This window comes from Pelophylax lessonae, assembly GCF_965119305.1.
Source record: "Pelophylax lessonae genome assembly, chromosome: 4".
NCBI classification, from domain to species: domain Eukaryota; kingdom Metazoa; phylum Chordata; class Amphibia; order Anura; family Ranidae; genus Pelophylax; species Pelophylax lessonae.
In genome coordinates, this window is record NC_138771.1 from 554094952 (window position 1) to 554118046 (window position 23095).

Genomic DNA, 23095 nt, shown 5'->3' on the forward strand with positions numbered 1-23095 from the left:
AACGATAAATTGCGCAGTCGTGCGATTCTGTACCCATATACATGTTGTACTTATTTCCCACAAATAGAGCTTTCTTTTTGGTGGTATTTGATCACCTCTGCGGTTTTTAGATTTTGCACTATGAACATATAAAGAGCGACAATTTTGAAAAAAATATATATTTTTTTTTTTACTTTCTGCTATAAAACATTCCCAATAAAAACATTTAAAAAATCTATTTTTTTTATCAGTTAGGCCAATTTGTATTCTGCTACATATTTTTGGTAAAAAAAAATCCCAAAAGGCGTATTTTAATTGGTTTGCGCAAAAGTTATAGCGTTTACAAACTATGGGATAGATTTTTGGACTTTTTATTTATTTTTTCATTAGTAATGGCGGCGATCAGTGATTTTTAGCGGGACTGCGACATTGTGGCGAACAGATCGGACCCCTAACTGACATTTTTTACACTTTTTGGGGACCAGTGACATTAATACAGTAATCAGTGCTAAATATTATGCACTGTTACTGTATAAATGACACTGGCAGGGAAGGGGTTAATACTGGGGGTGATCAAAGGGGTTAATGTATGTCTAATAATGCTTACTGACTGTGGTGGGGAAGGGCTCTGTGACAGGCACAGAGAGGTCAGGGTTTCAGCTTAGATGAAACTCATGATCTCTCTCTGCCTGTGTGACAGAAGACCCGCCTGCTTTGTTTACATAAGCAGGTGGGTCTTCTGTCAGTTTCTGTGACGATTGTGGAAGGCCAGCGACAATCGCCGCCGCTACTCCTGCTGTCTGACTCCCACTGTGTCTAACCACAGCAGGGGCGCAGTGCACGCCGCCAAGACCATGTGTACATAATCACGTAGTACTACGTGATTATGCGCAGCCGAGCGCCCTGCCGCAGTGAATCTGCACAAACTGTTGTTTAAACTATTGGCTCCTGACAAGCACTCCGTCCTCACGTACTGCAATATTTCTCCCTGCAAATTGAGTGTTTCAAATATTATCCTGTCAACAACCATACTGCAAATCAAACAACATTTCATTACAGTCCTTGCCTCAATGGTGGCAGCTGAGATGAAGTCAAACTTCTTGCAATAATTTTGTTTCCTGCAACAAATAATAAAGCCACATTTACTGCAAGTGCAACAATTACACCACTTGTGCTACCAAATCACATATTTTCTAACTGAACTCACTGCAACCACCATATTCCATGCAGCTCAACCATACTTCTGCAGAAGTGTTCTCCACCAAGGACTTCAAATATAGTAAAATATTAGCTCCTTTATTTACTTTTTTTTTTTTTTGTCTACCCCTTGCTATGTATAAAACCGGTACCTCAAGCTTGACTGCATACCAAGCTTAACAAAGAAACTTTACTTGTTTAAAATGTAGCCAGATGTAGACAGAAATCATATTTTTGTTCCCTTTTTTTTTTTTTTAACAGGTAATTGTATTCTCTTTTTTGCTAAACAAAATGTACGAGCTGATTTTTTTTTTGTGAATGGAAACAATCAAGAAACCAGAAGCAGCTCATATAAAAACAAGAAATTAGATCCTCCATCAAAAATGGAGAGAAGCATAGAGGCGAAGCAGCGCCGACTAAGTGCAGCATTAGTGTTCTGAGCATGCGCGTTTCTCCTCCTGACACAAACCTGGAAGTGACGTCACCCGCTCTTGAGTTTCCTCGAGCACCACCGAATATTGCCGAGCTGGACACTAAGCTGGCTGCCACCAGCATTACTGACCTTCGGCAGTCTTACCACCTGTATGTCACAGCACCCACCGGGGACACAACGGATGATCCTTTTATATACCATGCCCGTGTTGACCTACCCTTTATGAGGGTTTTAACACTTTTTAATCCTTGATAAACCTGCAAATGCTGCACTTAGTCTGCGCTGCTTCTCCTCTCTGCTTCCATTTCAGAGCTTCTCTGTGCTCCAGCCGGCAGCCACTAAGGACAGTTACCTCCCTCCCCCATAGACTACCTTTGCACTTCATGACCCATCATTTTTCTAATGCTATTTCCAATATGGGTCGCCTATTTCATCTTACTGAGAGAGCGCCATATATCCTTGTCTATCATTCAGGTAACACCATCAAACCTCCTAATAAAAAATACTTTTTTTTTTTTGAAAAACCTTCTAGATTGTGAGTGTTTCAAAGTTTTAAATTATTATTCTTCCTCTTCTATTAGGTGGACTCTAAAGTGACCCTGGGCCTTGGTGGAATTCTGGTTGTCCTTGGAGCTGTATTGTCATCAATGGGTTTTTATTGCTACCTGGGTGTACCATCCACGCTGATCATTGTTGAGGTTGTGCCCTTCCTGGTTCTGGCTGTTGGAGCAGACAACATCTTCATTTTTGTTCTGGAGCTACAGGTAAAATATGCCTCTAAACCACCAACTATGATGAAAAATGGCAACCAGACTGGTTGCTATAGCAGCAAAACACCTTCACTTTTCCATTATCCACATTCAAGTAATGCTAGTAGTATTTTATCTTATTCAACTAGCCTTCTTCTGCAGTGTTGAAGACAGTTCACCACTGATAAAAAAAATGACTTCCTTGTTTCAATTTAGTGTCAGGAACATATTCAAGTATTTACAGTATATCTACATGAGGATAGGAAGCGATGGGAAAGGTCTCTAAAGAGTACACAGACAAAGACAAATGCACCTTTTTAGAAGAGTGGGGAAATGTTAGAACTTCTGACAATGTCTTGCCTTTCTGTACCACTGATGCCTGCACCCCCATTGTTTGTCCTGGTGTCTGAGGGTTTGGAAGTGAGGACAAATCTCCCCAGTGGGTTCACAAACAGAAATATACACTTGATAGGAATGTTTGCTAAGTATTGCTCCCTACAATATTCATTTCTAAAATGTAAGTGAAAATTGGAAATTTTTAAATATTTTTAAATATTATAATGGTATTAAGGCATCTTTTGACCAATGTGTTAGCTAAATCAAAGAATTAGTTCACCATTATCAAAAAACTGCCTTTGCAAGTAAGGGGCACCTTAGATAAAAACAAAGTGTGTAGCTTTGACTACAGTTGAATAGTGCCCTTGATATAGGTGTAAGCCATTTATGTACCTCAACGCCTGGTGGAAAAATTTCCATTGTTGGCGACCTCCCATTCTGTATTGTTGCTTGGACATTGCTAAGACCCTCCCAGCTGGTACACCTCACCCCACCATCACAAAGATGAACTAATGATTTTAATGTTGGTTTAGGAATGAATGCACTCAATTCAGAACAGTTCTGGAAATGTTATTATCGTGTTTTATGCCTTTCCCTTTTTTTCCCATATTTTCTCCTCTTTTAGCGTGATGAGAAGAAGGAGGGAGAACGCCGGGAGGAGCAGATTGGGAGGGTCCTCGGCAATGTGGCCCCCAGCATGTTACTCTGCAGTCTCTCTGAGTCCTTGTGTTTTTTCTTAGGTAATACAATTTTATACCTCAGCTTTATTAAACAGCCACAATGTTTAACCACTTGCCTACTGTGCACTTAAACCCCCTTCCCATCCAGACCAATTTTTTTTCACACAAATAGAGCTTTCCTTTGGTGATATTTAATCATCTCTGGGGTTTTTATTTTTTACAAAAAAAAAAGAAAAAAGACAGAAAATTTTGAAAAAAAAAAAGTTTTTCTTATTTTCTGCGAGTAAAATTTGAAAATAAATACATTTTTCTCCTTCACTGATGTGCGCTGATGAGGCGGCACTGATGGGCACTGATAGGCTGCACTGATGGGCACTGATGAGGTGGCACTTATGGGCACTGATGAGGTGGCACTTATGGGCACTGATGAGAAGGTACTAATATGCCGCACTGATGAGCACTGATAGGCGGCACTGATAGGCGGCACTGATGAGCACTGATAGGCGGCACTGATGAGCACTGATAGGCGGCACTGCTGGGCACCCGAGAGGTGGCACTGCTGGGCACTGAGAGGTGGCACTGCTGGGCACTGTTAGGCAGCACTGATCGGCACTGGTGGATGGCACTGATGGACACTGACGGGTGGCACTGATGAGCACTGATGGGCGGCACTGATGAGCACTGATGGGCAGCACCATCAGTGCCCACACTCTAGATGAGCAGGCACTGATGGGCACTGACTGGCAGCACTATGGGCACTGATTGTGGGCACTGATGGCGGGCACTGTGGGCACTGATGGTGGGCATTTTGTGTATGTTTTTACCTTGTGTAATCAGGGCACTGGTGATCAGTGCCCTGATTACATTCTTCTGTATCCCCGGCGGCTGATTGGCTCTCCTCCTTCCTCACACTGCAGTCTCTGTGTGAGGAAGGAGCACTGGCGATGAGAGATGATCTCATATGTTTACATATGAGATCATCTCTCATCGCACGGCCCGATCACGTGGTAAATGGCCGCTGTGATTGGCCATTTACCACGATCTGTGATTGGCTGTGTCCAAGGGACACGGCCAACACAGATTTTCCCCGATGCGCGCTCGCGGGAGCGCGCGGGGAGCCTGTGTCTGGGAGGCCGTTTAAAGACGGCCTCCCGAAAATTAGAGTCCGCGCTGCAGCCGTCTTTCGGCTATAGCGCGGACCGGAAGTAGTTAAATTGGATAAGTGCAGTACTAGTAAACAGCAGGTAAAATTACACAAGAGTAGAACAAATCTAATGTCATACATACATGCACAAACAGTGGGATAGTATATATGTAAGCGAATTAATTTATGCTTTGGACTGTGGAAAAATGCATAAAAACCTGGGGCATATTTAAAAAGCAGTGAATGTGACATTCTCCAATCATGCAGTGTAGGTGTATCTTCCTGGTGCATTTTTTTTTTTTTTAAATACAGTAAATAATTTAGCTGCAGTGAATGAATACAACCTTATATTCTTGTTGAAATGTAATACTGCAAGGCACTTAACCACCACTTATACTAATAAATAGTTATCTGTATCCTGCAGTATGTTAGTTTTCAGTGCCAGGAAACAGGTGAAGTAGGCTTTTGCACAGTGCATAAAACAAATATGAATTGTAATCTGAGCACCCATTCATCCTTTCTCTTAACTTTAGTAGTAATAGCTTTTAATACATTGAGCACGATCAAATAAACATTCCACGGTAAACTGTTAAAATGTATACCCCAGTACTTGCTGTTTATACTCTGAATGCTGCTGGCTCCTGCCCTCTTGGCACTACTTCCGTGAACATTCGGTCTTTACAGGTAAGAGTTAAAACTGGACAGTGCATTCTCCAGTCAAAGAAGCAGGGGAGTGTAGGGGGTGTCCTACCATTCTAGTCTATGCAGCTGTGTGTTTCTATTGATGCACACAGTGTGGGGAGACACAGCTCTAGTCTCTGCATCCAAGGGTGGCTCCATAGGATGCTACAAGACAAAGGAGCCACCCATAAACAGGAAACATGGGGCAGCAGTCATGGAACCAGCTTAAACTGGAACATAGATGAGGATTAAAATGAAAAAATAAAGAAGCTTCTTACTCAGTAGGTAAGAATATCAGCTGTTGAAGGTGCCTAAAATCTTAAGGGTTTAGTATTACTTTGATTATTCTCCAAGGTGAACTTAGTGATTTTAGAAGAGTGTCCACTTAAAGCTGCGGGAAAGTCTTCGTCCATTTTTTGTATTTTTTTTAAACCAAAATTTGGTGTCACTTTAATCCTTGACCTAATACTTAAAATGATCTCTCCAACATCTAAGTAAAGCCTAACACATAACCCTATCTCTTCCCCAATCCTTAAACTAATGCATAAAAAACACTCTCTAACCCTGGGCATAACAACAAATTATCTCTATTTTTAGCCTAATAATAAAAAAATTGGTGCCAAAATCTCAATTCCATATGTGCCGTTCTGCTGACCCACAGTGGAAATAGCCATTTTAGGTAACAAAACAATATTTGTAAAAAAAAAAAAATCTCAACTCAGACCGAATGATATCATTAGGTATCTGTATGTAGGCAACAGTTGAACTTTAAACAAAGTCTCCATGGACAAATATTTACCGGAAAGGAAAGATCCACAACACTGTACCATGTACCAAAGCACACTTCCCTCTGACACTGCAAAATAAAGGCACACATATAAACATATAATTATTTGAGCTAATAAGGCATATTTATTAAAGTGACATTAAAAAATTATATTCAAGTATGTATTCTTAATCAGTTTTATACCAGGCCAATTCTGGCATTCCTCTCCTAGATGTAACCTAAAAATCATAATTTTATTGCTAGAAAACTATTCAGAACCCCCAATATATATTTTTAGCAGAGACCCTATAAAATAAAATGGCAATCGTTTCAATTTGTTATGTCACATGGTATTTGTGCAGCATTTTTTGAAATGCAATTTTTTATTAAAGAAATGCACTTTATTGATTTAAAAAAACAAAACACAAGATTTACCCCCATTTTTTGTATAATGTGAAATATGATGTTATGGCAAGTAAATAGATACCTAGCAAGTCACGCTTTAAAATTGTGCACACTCGTGGAATGGCACCAAAAGGTTGTACTTAAAAATGCAAATGGAAAGCATTAAAAAAAAAATAATAATAATAATAATTACATCAATCTCTGCTTTCCAGGAAAAAAAACTGGCAGTGTTTACAAATGCCAGTGCCGAAAGTTACGTCATGGTGTTGCTTCTGGCCTCTCAGGGTCATAAAGATGGCTGGGGACCATCCGTGCTACAGCCAACCCTATAGTAATCCTGCACTGCTGCCGCCAGATCGGTAATCCGGCATCCCAATCGCACAGGAGAGCCTGAAAAGGCATTAGAGGGCGGCAGGAGGGGGGGGGGGGCATCCTGTAAAAGCTATCCAGCGGCTGAATAGCCCCTATGATGGCTTTTACATTACAAAATCACTGAAAAGAAAGGTAAATAAGAAACAAAAGGTATCTGAATGATGCCTGTAGCTGCAGGCATCATTCAGATAGTACCACTTCAACCTAAGGACGTTATCTGAAGTGGGTATAATATACCTTCTAATGCTCTCAGCCTTCTCCGAATCTCCAAATTTCAGTTTTTTTCCTTTTTGCAGCTGTGCTGTGTTCTAAATTCACGTTACTGGGTGGCTATGTTTGTTCTCTATGGTCCCCACTGTGTGGAGGACCATAGCCACCCTCTTTGCTAGCTCCCAAGATGAACTAGGGACTATGCACTATGAGATGTGTAATGTGCATAGAGCAGTGCACACCCAACTAACATCCACTGCTACACAAAAACAGAACTGAAGATGGAAGTCGAAGGTTTGGGAGCTCACAGAAGGTATTACAAGGAGCCAGATAAATAGTAAGAACATTTTTTTTTAAAAATAGAATACAGGGCCATTAAGTAGTGGATGTGTATGGATTGTTTTTGGAGAATAAGGATATAGTTAGTGTCACTTTAAAACTGAACTCCGGGATAAATAAATATTGTCTAAATACAAGAGCCATGTATCATGAGTCAAGAGTCTGACTTGAATCTTGGTGTTCTTTGTGTATTTCTTCCAGATCTGTGCAGTAACCCAGTGTAAAAGTTTACCTCTGTGCAGGAGCATCCTGTAATAAAGACCGGTCACTGCTGCTCTCTAACCCTGTGCAAGGTGACCAGTCTTGTCTCCGCCCCCTCTCCTGTAGTTTTCTGTATGCAGGCTGTAGTGGGTGGAGCAGTTGGGGCCCTCCCACAACTCTGGTCACTGCACAGGCTTTGTACAGCACAATGATGTGGTTGCTACTTTTACAAGTTACAAAGCTATGTCTGAATTTTCAAAGGCATTTGTTAAACACAAAGTGGAGTTACATCCTTTGTGTTTTTTTTGAGGAGTACATGTAAATAAGGGTTTTCGTGCCCAGAGTTCAGCTTTAAGCTTTGTAGACTATAATGATCACTGTACAAACACAAAGCAAGTTACAGTAAAACTTTGCATTACTTCTAACGTGTGTCTGTCCTGGCCCTAGGTGCGCTCACACAGATGCCTGCTGTTCGTACATTCGCACTGAACGCGGCCCTGGCTATCCTATTTGATTTCCTGCTTCAGATCACCATGTTTGTAGCTCTTGTGTCTCTGGACATGAAACGACGGGAGGTAAAGTTAGGTTCCTGGGTCTATGAGTTGGATAGAAACCTTTTCACATTCTGTGCCACTGTAATCAGGGGTCCAACCACAGAACAAATCTGATCCATGTTTGCTTGTTCCTCAGAGCTCAAGATTTGACATTTGTTGTTGTATCAAAAGCAAGAGTGAGAAGCCGAACAAGAAATCGGAAGGGTGGTTGGTGTGGTTCATGAAGAAGGTGTATTGCCCAATCTTACTGAACCCCTTCAGCCGCGTTATTGTGGTGAGTAGCTCTTCCCATAGATCCATTTTCAGCCATCATCTCTTGTATATTCTTACATAAAATTTGTATTATTTGCCTATTATATTTTTAATTCCACATGGGTCTATCTATTAATCTATTCTATAGGATCCCAAGCAATTTTTATTATTTAATTTTTTTTTCCAAATTTTTATTGTGCTGCCTGGCAATGGGCTCAAACTAATACATTTTTGATTGTAATCCAGGCTTGTGCTTATTTATTCACAGGTTTTGAGAAGTGTACTGTAGGTATTTAAACAGCACACATTTAGGCAGAATCTATACATGTATCAGGGAGCAGAAGTGAGGCTGCTAAATAAATAATTGCCAGCTCATAGATAGGACCTTGTGTTTGCCAGAAGGGTTGGCGTACCTGAAACGGGCTTGCATCCGCCTCCCCTGTAAAATTCTCTGCTGCACCTGTGAAATTCTCCAGCTTACAACTGGTCAGTACACAAGCATCCTTTCATTATTTGAGTTGTACAAAATCTGGTTCCAAACACCAATAGGGCTGGTATGCAAAAATTGAGTTTGCTCTTTTGAAACTCTCCCCCCTCCACAATGCTAAATTTTCTGTGCCGGTGGTGTATATATATTTCTCTATAGTTCATTGACAGACACAGCTCCATATTCTTCTTAACCATTGGGTTATGCTGCCCCTTACAGGAGTAGGACACTAGGCAGGAAAAAACTTTACCATGCCTATGGGGCAGTCCCTGAAGGCATACACCCACTCACTCTGCTTAGGATTCAGTTTGTTTCTGCCTAGTTTAGGAGTAGGACCTAGTTCCCGGCTGGGACTTTGGTCTTGTTTTTTTTATAAAGGGAACCTTTGTTAAAATTGTTTTTTTTTAGCTAGTTATGTTCCTGAGAGAACTGCAATCAACAGCTAGACTGGTTTTCGGACTGGATATCCTAGACCCTTAAGGTCTCCCAGTCCAGCCAGCAAGCGTGTGCAGGTTATAGACCCGCCACGACAGAGCCCCAATGGACAAGGGTTGGCCCGCGAGTGAAACACCTCGCCTGGACGCACACGACCTAGTTCGACTTGAGTCACAGCGTGCCCCTTGGCCGTCAGCACCCCTAGTGGAGTGCTGGAGTGGAGTGGAGAGGTAGTCTGTCTGGAGTGGCGCTCACACAATTGTCGTTAGTATGGTGAGTAGTGTCCCCCCATAGCTTTTACGGTCTCGGAGTGGACGTGGGCCCCTTCTTAGGATGGTCAGACCCCCAGGGTTCCCTTCCATTTCTCTCAGCCCCTCTAACAGTCACAGTGGTCTGACAGCGCTGATGACGGACTCGCGACTGAATCAGGCCCCAAATTTAGGCCGTTGCTTTGTGGCCTACTCGCCGCTGGCTGCCGAACTGCTGACCAAGCTGTTGACCAGGCTGTTTGAGCTGCTGACCAGGGTGATAGAGCAGCAGATGGGCGTCCACCCCCCCTCCCCCATCAGGGGGGTGGACATATGGACTGCCTGGCGCCCCCCTTGAACCAGGGGAGCACCGTGGGGGCACTTTTGTGTGGGGGTACTCTGCCTGCGCGTCTGCATCGCGGCGGGCCCCCTCTTCCCCTTTATAGGTGGACTATGTCCTTTTATATCATTTATGGTCGGCGACCCTTCGGTCTAAGGGGTTTTTTTTGTGGAACTTTAGCCGGTGTCTCCTTACCGGACTGTGGTCGGCGAACTCCCCTGCTTGTTATGTTCTCAGGGTGAGCTTAGCATATAGCGACTCTACTGGGTCTGCGTTACACACTTGGGTGCTCTGCATTGAGGATGATTCCTTTTTTATATTGCACATGCGCATGCAAGGGCGCTGATGGATGCACTGATTGTATCAGTGCAGTAATTTTTTAAAATGGGGGGGCGCTGGTCCCCTTGGGGCCCGAAGATCCCCTAAAAGCGGCAAAGATACTCCCTTTTCCCGCCTACTGTGACAAAATTGTTACAAGTCAGTGGAGTTGTTCTAAATGCAATAATGGTAACCATGCATGGTGTGGCTAAAAAGCTGGTCTGCGAACCAGGCTTCTAAAAAGGCTCTATCAGATCTTCCCTTTACAGGGGACCGCCTGTTGGATGAACTAATTAAAGGACTCACGGGTGAGAAGAGTACTCTGCTTCCTCTATCCGTTAAGGGCAAGTCACCGTGTAATAGACGGGGCCCTTATTTTTCAGCACACAGGTGGCCCCTTCATGCCTTCGGCACACAGGAGAAAAGACCTAAGTCATTTAGGTCATCTGGGGGTTTCGAGAAGACGTGGTCGGGCAAGCCGAGAACAGGCCCCTCCAGATCCGCGGACAAATCTCCGTCTGCATGAAGGGACGCCCTCACCAGTATCTGGGGTGGGGGGACGTCTTCGTTTTCTGTCTAGAACCAGGGACCTCCTTGATTCAGGACAAATGGGACCATGAGCTGCTCCGATTGGGTTACAAGATCGAATTCAGGTCTGGACAGTCGGACAGAGTCTTCTTGTTCAATCTACGTCTATCTTCAGATCAGTTAAGGGATCTACGAGAGGCGGTACAAGATCTGCTGTCGCAAAGGGTGATTGTGCCGGTTCCCTCTGTTTACTGTTCCCAGAAAAGAAGGGAAAGTGCATCCAATTCTGGACCTCAAGGCTCTGAATCACTTTGTGCTGGTACAGAGGTTTCGAATGGAGTCCATTTGCATGGTAGTGGCGTTCCTACACCAAGGGGACTTTTTGGCCTCTATCAATATCGAGGACGCATATCTGCACATCCCTATTTACGCTGGACACCAGCGTTTTCTACACTTCGCTGTAGGAGAGGAACATTATCAATTCATGGTGTTACCTTTTGGTCTCGCCTCAGCCCCCAGGGTCTTCACCAACGTTTTGGCTCCGGTATTGGCCTTACTGTGACAGCGGGGGATTGTGGTACTAGAGTACCTGGACGATCTCCTCTTAAGAGCAGATTCCCACTCAGTTCTGGTGGGCGAACTGTCAATCACTGTACGGACTCTGCAAGAGTTTGGTTGGACCATCAATTTCAGAAAATCTGCTCTGGTCCCAGCCTTCAAAATGGTTTATCTGGGACTGACTATGGACTATGGATGTTTCTTCCCCTGGAAAAGCTGCAAAAGTTGAAGAGGGCGATTAGATTGCTGTTATCAAGCATTCTGTCCTTGCATGCGAGGTCTAGGCCTGAAGGTGTCTATCTTCGGGGCAGTTCCGATTGCTCAGTTCCACACGAGACTTCCACAAAGGGGTATTCTTGTCAAGTGGAACAAGGATCCAAAATCTTTGAACAATTTGATTCGGTTGAGTTAAAACGCAAAAGTGCTCTTCTGTGGTTGCTCCATTCCTTAGCCCTGCGTCAGGGCAAGCCCTTCCTTCCATTGTATTGTACCGTGGTATCCACGGATGCCAGCCGGTCCGGCTGGGGGGGGGGGGGGGCTGTGTGTTCAGGGGACCTGGACTCTGAAAGAGTCCAGACTTCCAATCAATATTCTTGAACTCAGAGCGATAAAGCTTTGCTTGAGTCACTGGACAAATCGTCTGCAGGGTTGTCCAGTTCAGATTCAATCCGTGGTTTACGTCAATCATCACGGGGGCACCAAGAGTGTCCTGGTCCAGGAGGTGGCCAGAGTCTTAATATGGGCAGAAAATTTTGTTCCAGCCCTCTCCGCGTGCTTATACCCGGAGTAAAGAACTGGCAGGCAGATTACTTGAGTCGTTAGGTGTTGGATCAGGGGGAATGGTCCCTGCACCCGGTGGTGTTTCACCTGTTGTGTGTCCAGTGGGGGACACCCGGTGTAGACCTGTTAGTTTCTTGGTTCAACAAGGAGTTACAGAGGTTTGTAGCCAGGTCTTGGAAACCTCTGGCCGACGCCACAGACACACTGGTGGCTCCTTGGGGTCAGTATCGGCTGATCTATGCGTTTCCTCCACTGAAACTTCTGCTGAGGCTTCTGCGCTGAATAGAGGTGGAAGGGATTCCGGTCATTCTGGTGGCCCCAGACTGGCCACGCCGCTCTTGGTATGCAGATCTGGTAAGGTTGGTCGCCGATGCTGCTTGATGACTTCCTCTCAAGGAAGATCAGTTGTCTCAAGGGCCGATCTTCCACCCTTCTTTACAGTCGCTGGCTTTAACGGCGTGGCTGTTGAAAGCCAGGTATTTAGGGATAGGGGTCTTTCTGACTCAGTGATTCCTACACTGTTGAAGGCTAGAAAATCATCTACCTTCAGGAAGATTTATCATCGTATGTGGAAATGGTACATCTCATGGTGTGAATCGATTAAGGTGCATTCATGCTCCTTTTCAGTGGCTAGGATATTGGCTTTCCTCCAAAGAATGGTTGAGCAGCGGTTGGCCTTGGGTACTATTAAAGGCCAGGTGTCGGCTTTGGTGGTGTTTTTTCAACGCCCTTTAGCTATACATTCTTTGAGTTGCACTTTTATCCAGGGAGTTCGTCATGTGGCTCCTTCGATACGGTCCACGTTACCTCTGTCGGATCTTAACTTTGTACTGTCTGTTCTTCAAAAACCTCCCTTTGAAAACTTAGGGCGATTCCTCTGCTTACACTTTCACAGAAGGTAGCCTTTTAGGTGGCTATTATCTCTGCCCGCAGAGTGTCTGAATTGGCGGTGCTGTCCTGCCGTTCTCCTTCTCTGGTGGTCTACAGAGATTAAGTGGTACTTCAACCTAATCAGTAGTTTCTTCCTAAGGTGGTTTCTGATTTCCATTGAATGAAGACATTGTGCTGCCTTCACTCCATCCTAAGCCCAAGCATCCCAAGGAAAATGCCTTGCATTCTTTGGCTGTGGTTTGGGCAATTAGGGTTGCCTGGTGGTTACTGAGTCTTTCAGGAAACCAGACTCTTTTTTTGTCCTCACGGAAGGACCTCGGAAAGGATTGGCTGCGTCTGCTGCGATCATATCCAGATGGATCAAGCAGACGGTGGTACAGGCGTATTCACTTAAGGGTCAGGTTCCACCTTTCCCTGTAAAGGTGCATTCTACTAGGGTGCTGAGTGCCTCTTGGGCCTTTCGCCATCAGGTATCAGTAATACAAGTTTGCAAGGCGGCAACTTGGTCGTCTGTGCACACGTTCACTAAACTCTACAAAGTAGATGTGTTGGCATCCTCGGATGCTCATTTTGGCTGCAAGGTTTTGCAGGCTGCTGTTTAAAAGAGCATTTTTTTTCTCTTTGAGGGTGTATGTTGTTTCTAGGTGAGCTCCAGTTGTTTCTGGTTGAGCTCCATGTTACCTGGTTGGCTAAGTTTAGCCTTTGGGGAATTATGAGCTTTCTCTGTGTTGTTTTCCCACCCCTAATGCAAATACTGCTTTGGGATGTCCTAATGGTTAAGAAGAATATGGAGCTGCGTCTGTCAATGAACGATAGAGAAAACTAGATTTTTTACCTATCGTGAAATCCTTTTCTCTGAAGTTCATAGACAGACGCAGCACCGCCCCTCTATTTCTGAGTGGGTTGGGGTTTTTTACTTCTGACACTGCTTGCAACAAAACTGAATCCTATAGCAGAGTGAGTAAGTGTATTCCTTCAGAGACTGCCCCATAGGCGTGGTAAAGTTTTTTCCTGCCTAGTGTCCTACTCCTGTAGGGGGTAGAATAACCCAATGGTTAAGAAGAATATGGAGCTGCATCTTTCAATGAACTTCAGAGAAAAGGATTTTATGGTAAGTCAAAAATCTATTTTTTTTAGATAACCCAGCAGTACAGGTAAAGCCGGCCCCAGACAGTTTAAATCTTGGCTGGTTCAGCAGGAACGGGCTGAGATTTGAACCATGTATTGGCAGGCTGAATGTACCCAAGTTGATTGATCGATCAACTTGGGTACAACCAGCTTGTTGGATTTTAAATGAGAATATTGCTAGTGGCTGTTACAGCCTCTAGCAATAATCACAGTGTTCTCTTGGCAGGGGCGGCTTCCTGCTGAATAGGCTGAGATTCGCATCACTTATGGGCAGGCTGAATGTACCCAAGTTAATCAATCGATTAACTTGGGTACAACCAGCCCGTCTGATTTTACATGCAATTATTGCTAGTGGCTGTTATAGCCTCTAGCAATAATCACTGTGTTCTCTCGGCAAGGACGGCTTCCCCGCCCCCCCCGCCGGTAAAACACAATGGCTCTGCAGGAGGGATTCTTTCCTGCACCCACATCTATGGCTGGCCTAACAGGGGTAAAAAGAAAAAAAAAATGGGGGAAGTTTAGTTCCACTTTAATGCCTCGTACACACGATCAAAAAATCGGACGACTTATTGTTCGCATTTTGTTGCATGATACTAATATCGAATTTAAAAATGCCTACTAAACGTTTTTCCGTACGATTCTGGAAAAGCTTCCTGTTTGCATAGCTGCGTATCGGAAGTGGTGTCATATATGTGTGATTATCTGATGGTGTGTACGAGACATTAGCATCATGCATGGTCTTTGTCTATCAATTTTTAGCGAATGCATACTATACTGATTAAACGATTGCTGTTCGCTAGGCTATAGTATAAGAACAATTTTCATGTTTCGGATATTGTTGGACGAACTGTCATGATTGGCTGTCGAAAGCTGTGTACTAACGATCAAATTATTGTGTGATCAATTTGAAAACATTTTTTTTTTTCTTCGATTATCTGATCGTGTGTACAAGGCATAATTGTGTGTATATATATATATATATATCTATATATATATATCTATATATATATATATATATATATATATATATCATATGGATGGTGATAGTGAAGGGTTTCCTTGTCTCTTGTCTTCTCAGATGGTGCTGTTCATCTTTCTGTTCTGCTGTGGGACGTACTTTATGATGTATTCTCGTGTGGGTCTAAATCAGGAGCTGTCTGTACCTCTGGTACCTATTACCTAATATTATTTCTTGTTTTATGTGACATTTCTTCTTTATGTGAGTAAATCTAGAACTATGAGGTTTATTGATGACTTGAGTATACATGAAGATTGTTGTCCATAAATATATACCAAATTCCATCTGTCACTTGTCTAGTGCAGAATAGAAATAAACTGACAACATGCTTAGTCCCTCTGCACCACATTTTTTTTCTTTGCTAAAGACTTTAGTTTAGGATCAAAAGTAACACATTAAGGTGTACGTTTATGAAGCTAAGAAGTTTTCTCTCAGTTCACTTCTCGGCAGTTCTCAGAGGAAAATTATCTCCTATGGCACCCTGTTTATGAAGTGGAGAACTTTAGTTCTCAGAGGAGGAACAGAGGAGAAGTTTTTCCTCTGAAAAAGGCAGAGAGCAGTGTAAAAGTAAATGGGCTGATTGTAATCTCGTGAGACATAGCAAGATTACAGTACGAGAAAATTACTGAAACACTCTGGTGCCCGTTTATTAAGCAGCTGTAAATTACCACTGCTGAACAATCTCAGAGGAGACCCCCACCTCATGTTAATAAAATAATTAGTCCCCCTACACAAAACATATATATATATATATATATATATATACAGTATATACACACACACACAAAAATTATATATATATATGTATATATATACACACATTTTAAATATATGTGTGTGTGTATATATATATATATATATATATATATATATATATATGTGTATATATACATATAACATCAGTGTTCTCTGATCGCTGCTCATCTCGGTTTCATAAACAGACACCTAAATCAACCAGAGAATAGCCCAGGAAACAATTGTCAGGAAAAGACTCTCTAAAGTGTAACTATGGGCGAAATAAAACATTACATATATAACATGCAAACATTTAGCATCTTTATGGTCATAGTGTTATGTGAATACTTCTTTTATATCTTACTGACATTGCACTAACTCAGGTTTCCTTCTGAGTCTAAGACCAGTGCTGAGAGTTGATGTATTTTGTTGATGTTTTTATCTTCAGTTATTGTACTGAAGTGTCTTAGGCCGGCCATATATGTATGACCTGCCTTAGGGCACGTTTGGAGATGCAGCAGTGGTAAAAGCAGGCAATTGAGCCACAGTTTTACCGCCCCCTGACTGCCTACCTCAACAAAGACTTCCCGTTACATAGTTAGTCAGGTTGAAAAAAGACACAAGTCCGTCTAACTCAACATGCAGCTGCTCAAGGCTGTGGCAAAAATGAAATGCCTTGTTGCAGTGTAGTCTTAGATGAGTTGTGAGAAACAAGAGAAGGGTAACTTTAGGCAACTGGGAAGGGTGGCATTTAAGTGAATCTGTTGCCCCATCCTGCATGAGAAAAGCTGAGGTCCTTTTTTGTGCATCCTATTATGTACTGAATGTCCTAATTACCTTTTCCCAGGATTCCTATTTGGTGGATTATTTTAATTATCTCAATGAGTATTTTGAAGTTGGAGTGCCCACGTACTTTGTCACAACTCCTGGTTATAACTTTTCCAGCGTCGATGGAATCAATGGCATTTGCTCCAGTGCAGGTTGTGATAGTAATTCATTGACGCAGAAGATACAGTATGCCACTGACTATCCTACGCGGTAAGTCTTATGTCCAGTTCCAAGATAAGGGTAACCATGAGGGGGTATATTATGTTGTCCTAGTTTTTTAGATTCGGTATATGATGTCATTGTAGGCGAAACCTTGGGATCTAGTGATCACCAGTCAGTGTGGTTTAATATAAGAACTGTGAAAGAATCACACCACACAAAAACAAAAGTTTTAGATTTTAGAAAAACAGACTTTTCAAAAATGAAATTAGTCATAAATGAGTCCTTATCAGACTGGAACGGATTACATGGAGTCCAGGAGAAATGGGACTACTTAAAAGGTGCACTATTGAAGGCAACAGAAAATTGCATTAGACTTGTCAGTAAAAGCAAAAAAAGGAAGAGACCACTGTGGTACTCAGCAGAAGTGGCCCAAATCATTAAAAATAAAAAGCTAGCATTTTGTAATTATAAAAAAACCCAGAGCAATGAAGATAAGGAAATCTACAAGATTAGGCAGAAAAAGGCCAAGCAAGTTATAAGAACTTCTAAAGCGCAGGCAGAAGAAAAACTAGCTCAGTCTATGAAAAAGGGGGATAAGACATTCTTCAGATATATAAATGAAAAAAGGAAATTAAAACAAGGAATAACTAAATTAAAAACAAAGGACGGAAGGTATGTAGAAGAGAATAAAGGGCTAGCCGACTGCCTTAATGAATACTTCTGTTCAGTTTTTACAGAAGAAAAAGAAGGAGAAGGACCTCCACTTGAAAGGATGACTAATGAATCGTTTGATGCATGTGTCTTTACAGAGGAAGACGTTCTAAGATTGCTGTCTAAAGTGAAGACAAATAAGTCACAGGGTCCTGATGAGATACACCCAAAATTATTAAAAGAGCTTAGTGGTGAGCTGGCAAAACCATTAACAGATTTATTTAACCAATCATTAGTAACAGGAGTCGTCCCGGAAGATTGGAAATTGGCAAATGTCGTGCCCATTCACAAAAAAGGTAGTAGGGAGGAATCGAGCAACTATAGACCAGTGAGTCTGACATCAATAGTAGGCAAATTAATGGAAACCCTATTAAAGGATAGAATTGTGGAACATCTTAAATCCCATGGATTGCAAGATGAAAAACAACATGGGTTTACTTCAGGGAGATCATGTCAAACAAATCTTATAGATTTTTTTGACTGGGTGACTAAAATAATAGACGGTGGAGGTGCAGTAGACATTGCATATCTAGATTTTAGTAAGGCTTTTGACACTGTCCCACATAGAAGACTTATGAATAAACTACAGTCATTGAACATGGACTCCCATATTGTTGAGTGGATTAGGCAGTGGCTGAGTGACAGACAACAGAGGGTTGTAGTCAATGGAGAACATTCAGAACAAGGTCATGTTACCAGTGGGGTACCTCAGGGATCTGTACTGGGACCAATTTTGTTTAATATCTTCATAAGTGATATTGCAAAAGGCCTCGATGGTAAGGTTTGTCTTTTTGCCGATGACACAAAGATATGTAACAGGGTTGATGTTCCTGGAGGGAAATGCCAAATGGAAAAGGATTTAGGAAAACTAGAAGAATGGTCAGAACTCTGGCAACTGAAATTTAATGTGGATAAGTGCAAGATAATGCACCTGGGGCGTAAAAACCCAAGGGCAGAATATAGAATATTTGACACAGTCCTGACCTCAGTATCTGAGGAAAGGGATTTAGGAGTAATTATTTCAGAAGACTTAAAGGTGGGAGGACAATGTAATAGAGCAGCACGAAATGCCAGCAGAATGCTTGGATGTATAGGGAGAGGTATAAGCAGTAGAAAGAGAGAAGTGCTTATGCCGCTGTACAGAACACTGGTGAGACCTCACTTGGAGTATTGTGCGCAGTACTGGAGGCCATATCTCCAGAAGGATATAGATACTCTAGAGAGAGTTCAGAGAAGAGCTACTAAACTAGTACATGGATTACAGGAAAAAACTTACCAGGAAAGGTTAAAGGACCTTAACATGTATAGCTTGGAAGAAAGAAGAGACAGAGGGGATATGATAGAAACCTTTAAATACATAAAGGGAATCAACTCGGTAAAGGAGGAGAGCATATTTAAAAGAAGAAATACTACCACAAGAGGACACCGTTTTAAACTAGAGGGGCAAAGGTTTAAAAGTAATATAAGGAAGTATTACTTTACTGAGAGAGTAGTGGATGCATGGAATAACCTTCCTGCAGAAGTGGTAGCTGCAAATACAGTGAAGGAGTTTAAGCATGCATGGGATAGGCATAAGGCTATCCTTCATATAAGATAGGGCCAAGGACTATTCATAGGATTCAGATATATTGGGCAGACTAGATGGGCCAAATGGTTCTTATCTGCCGACACATTCTATGTTTCTATGTTTCTATGTTAGTGTTCAGTGCTGGTACATGACATTTTTTATTTTGTTTTACCAAAATGAATAGAGATTATTTTCACTTGAGTTGTTACAATAGCAGCATCAGTAGAAGGAACACAAAACATTGTTGTATTAGGCGCCTGTGATGCCATGCTGCAGATGGCATCAAACAAGGTGTATGGTGAACAAGATCGGCGCTAATTCTTATGAAAAATATGTGGAATAAATGTGCTGGTGAACAAAATCAATACTAATGCTGGTGAACTAAATCAATACTAATGCAGACACAATGAGAAACTGCTGGAAAAACTGAAAATACTCAATTCCAAATAACGATATATAAAAAAACAAATGTAAAAACGGCTGAAAATGTGACCCGAAAAATACTCAGATCAATGAGTGCTATAATCTGTCATATAAAATCCAAATCAATACATATATAGTGCTAAGTGAAGAATAATGACAAATAAATGTAAATAAAAGTCCCAAAAAATCTTGTGCTCAACCACAAATAATATGTGGAAAAAAGTCTTCAATATGGCATCAAACTAGGTGGTTAATTGGATAAATGCAACAAAGTGATCCTCTTATCGCTCCAATATTGATAAGTGTGTAGTGGCCGCTTACCTCAATACACACTAAAGAGCGCGTGGGGTCCACCCTTTTTTGAAGCCTATTAGAGCCTCTGGCTCTAATCGGGTGATTAGAAAAAAAAAACCCACTTTGTGACAGCGCCAGGCTGCTGACTCACTCGCTGCTAAACTGACTGAGCAGTGAAGAGAGGCGGTATAGGTGGGGCTTGGCTTGCAACGCCACCCCACCCTACACTAATGGACAGGTGAGGCACAGTCCAGCCCCGACCCGCCATTTTCAGCCATAGGGCGGCCGCGCTGGACATCTCCCAGCCTAAAAATGGAGGCAGCCGCAGACAGTGTGTGAACTGTGTATGTCAGAGTCAGACAGACAGAGTGACACTGCGGATGCGCCCCCCCCAGATGTTGCGCCCGGTGCGGTCCAACTTAATATTGCCATTAAAGTTCATGTGCATGTAAAGGCAGGTGTCCTAATACCTTTGGTAATATAGTGTATGTGTATAAGCTTTGCGTCTGCCTAGACAAGAGTAGTCCCAAAGCACACAACCTGAGAATATTTGCTGTAGAGACTAAGACCTTGATATTTGTATCTTATATCTTTGTTATTCTATGTTCTTCCTTCACCTCAGTGCTATCTGTGGTTCACACCCTGACTCACCAGTTATCTCCCAAGACAGCCCTGTCAACTCTGTGCACAATTACTGCTCTAATCTAATCATGCTACTTAATTATGTACAATATATGAATAGTCTTTGGACTTCATGTCAGACCAACCCAGCTTGAGCCTTTGCATACTACTAACATCTCAATGCCTTCCTCTTGCAATTTCCATGTCATAACAGCATAATTGTCTTTTCTAATTCATGTGGTTCCAAACTTTACTACGTTATTGGCAAGGCATCTAGCCAATCCTTTATCTACTGGATTGGGCAGAGATTAGAGATGTGTTTAGGTCTCCATTTTAGATTGATGATTACAATTTGGTAATACCACTTAATCCCCATTTTCAGGCAAGGCTAACATAGAGGTTGCATCATATGAGAGCTGTATCTGTGCATATATGTGGTTTTTGTTCTGCTGGTTTTTACCTTTTATGTTGCACATGTGCCAAAAGTCTGCATAAAACAGTTTTACCCATCACAGTGCATGCCCTGCTGCCGACTAGACTGTATGTGGCCAAAGTGAAAAAGTGTCAGACAGTCCAACCTGCCTTTGCAGAGCCAGCTTTTAAAATGCATTGTCCTAAATGGTAATCATCTTGTTTTGACTCACCATTCTATGGCATATTTGTCCCTGCCAGATCTTATTTAGCTGTTCCAGCATCCTCCTGGGTTGATGACTTTGTGGACTGGCTGAACCCCACATCAGACTGCTGTAGATTGTTACTAAATGGAACCTTCTGCTCTTCTACTAGCCGTGAGTACCAACAACAAACCAAGACAGTTTCACTAAAATGGGGAGATGATTAAAAATTTTAAACTTATGCTCTGCTTTATTTGCATTAAAATATATATCATACACACATTCAAAAATGTGGCTATAGGATTGTGTATATGAGATTGTATGGTTGGGTTTCCTTTACTGTTTTTTTTTTTTTTTATTTGTTGAGCCAGATTGACTTCTGTCTTTTTTCATCCTGACTAACTATGTAACTATGTAAAACTGATGTATATGCTCAGGAATTTAGGTCAGAATCATATCTTCTCTAGTAGTTATTCCATTACCTGCACTTCTCAAATGTATGGTCTAGTACTTGCACTAATATATGCTTTGGTGCCTACAACAGTAGCTGGTTTGGTAGCTACTAGAATGTCTGCTGTAGAACCAAGAATAGTATCTCTGATGATACTTAGTCTAAAATCTGTTGTAGTATATACTCAAGTAACTATGCTGATAGATGCTCTAGTACCAGGTCTAGTATGCCCCACTATAACTGTACCAATATATAATTTAGTATATGTTTTAGTATTTGCTTTTGTTTTTTTTCTGTTCTAGTATATGCTTTGGCATTTACTCATTTACATTATGTGCTCTAGCAACTGCCGCATTACCTGGTTAAGTGTCAGGTCTACAATCTCCTACACTACCTGGTCAAGCATATGTTTAGTATTTACTCAACAGTCTACTATGGTACCTTTAAAAGTACCTGTTCAAGATTTGCTCAATTTGCTCTGCTGTGTCCCACAATAGTTGTTCTTTTAGCTACTCCAGTGTCTGCTCTAACATTTTTTGTAGTACTTGGGCTAGTGTCTACCCTGATTTTGTTCTCTAGCATGTTCTACAGTTTCTGTTATCTATTTCAATATTTGCTCTATTACCTGCTGCAGTATGTGGTCTATAATCTACTCTACTATGTGTTTTGTTATGTCCTATGATACCACTACCTTTTCTAGTATCTACTTCAGTATCTGCTCTACTATCTCCTGTAGAACCTGGCCTTGCATCTATGTGATTATCTTCTTAAATACCTTGCACCGTATCTGCTCTACTATCTCCTGTAGAACCTGGCCTTGCATCTACGGGATTATCTTCTTTAATACCTTGCACAGTATCTGCTCTACTATCTCCTGTAGAACCCGGCCTTGCATCTACGTGATTATCTTCTTAAATACCTTGTGCAGCATCTGCTGTAGTATCTACTTTATTATCTGCAGTAGTGCCTCCTATAGTACCTAGTCTAAGATATGTTGCAATAGTCTATGTATTGCATCATTGTGCAGTGTTTGGCACTAGAGCTAATGCTCCACTACATATTTTGTCTACTATAAAGTCAACAGTCTGTCTGCAACAGAGAGAAGTCTGTGTGTATTTAGGACGATTGTACTGACATTCATTTTGATATCCTGTATAGAGGTTGTTGCCAGCACCATCTCTCCTGTCACAGCTCTACAGCAATTTGTAAATAACAGCTTTAAAATGTGTAAAAAATGATATTGTAGCACCCTCCTAGGTAGGTGCTAGTGAGAGAGTATAGTTTTTGGCTCTGTCTGCCTATTAGGGGAACTGCAGGCAAACCTATATTGCTCTCTGCCTACTAGAGAGCAGGATCTGTTAGTAAGGTCTGCTCATTGGGCTCAGTATGCAATTCATTGTGTCTAGAGAGTGTGTCACACTGGTCCAATAGGGAGGCATGTTGGACAGTGGGAGGAAACCTGACATATGGATGCATAGGCTTTGATACAAGTCCTGGTGATTGGCAGGGGCAGGTCACCTCAGTGTATTCTGGGATACTGTATAAAAGCCAGGAGCACATGTGCTGTAGGGTCTTTGGCTGGAGAGCAGAGTCCTGGAGGGAGGGTGGCGGCTGCCTCCTCCTTTGTAGCAGTGGCATGTGGCCTCAGGAGGTCATCCTG

The 23095-nt window shown here is 42.1% G+C and overlaps 1 protein-coding gene across 2 annotated transcripts in view; it reads left to right on the plus strand.

Moving 5' to 3' along the window:
* The window catches only part of NPC1L1 (NPC1 like intracellular cholesterol transporter 1), a gene marked incomplete at its 5' end in the record, with an annotated part of 76445 nt that overhangs the window by 15309 nt on the left and 38041 nt on the right, over window positions 1–23095 (plus strand). For both annotated transcript variants that reach the window (XM_082252790.1, XM_082252789.1), the window contains 7 exons: window positions 2191–2373; window positions 3320–3434; window positions 7940–8067; window positions 8183–8320; window positions 15090–15179; window positions 16612–16802; window positions 21043–21158. In XM_082252790.1, the coding sequence (XP_082108916.1) occupies window positions 2191–2373; window positions 3320–3434; window positions 7940–8067; window positions 8183–8320; window positions 15090–15179; window positions 16612–16802; window positions 21043–21158 (961 nt within the window). The remainder of the gene's footprint in view (window positions 1–2190; window positions 2374–3319; window positions 3435–7939; window positions 8068–8182; window positions 8321–15089; window positions 15180–16611; window positions 16803–21042; window positions 21159–23095) is intronic.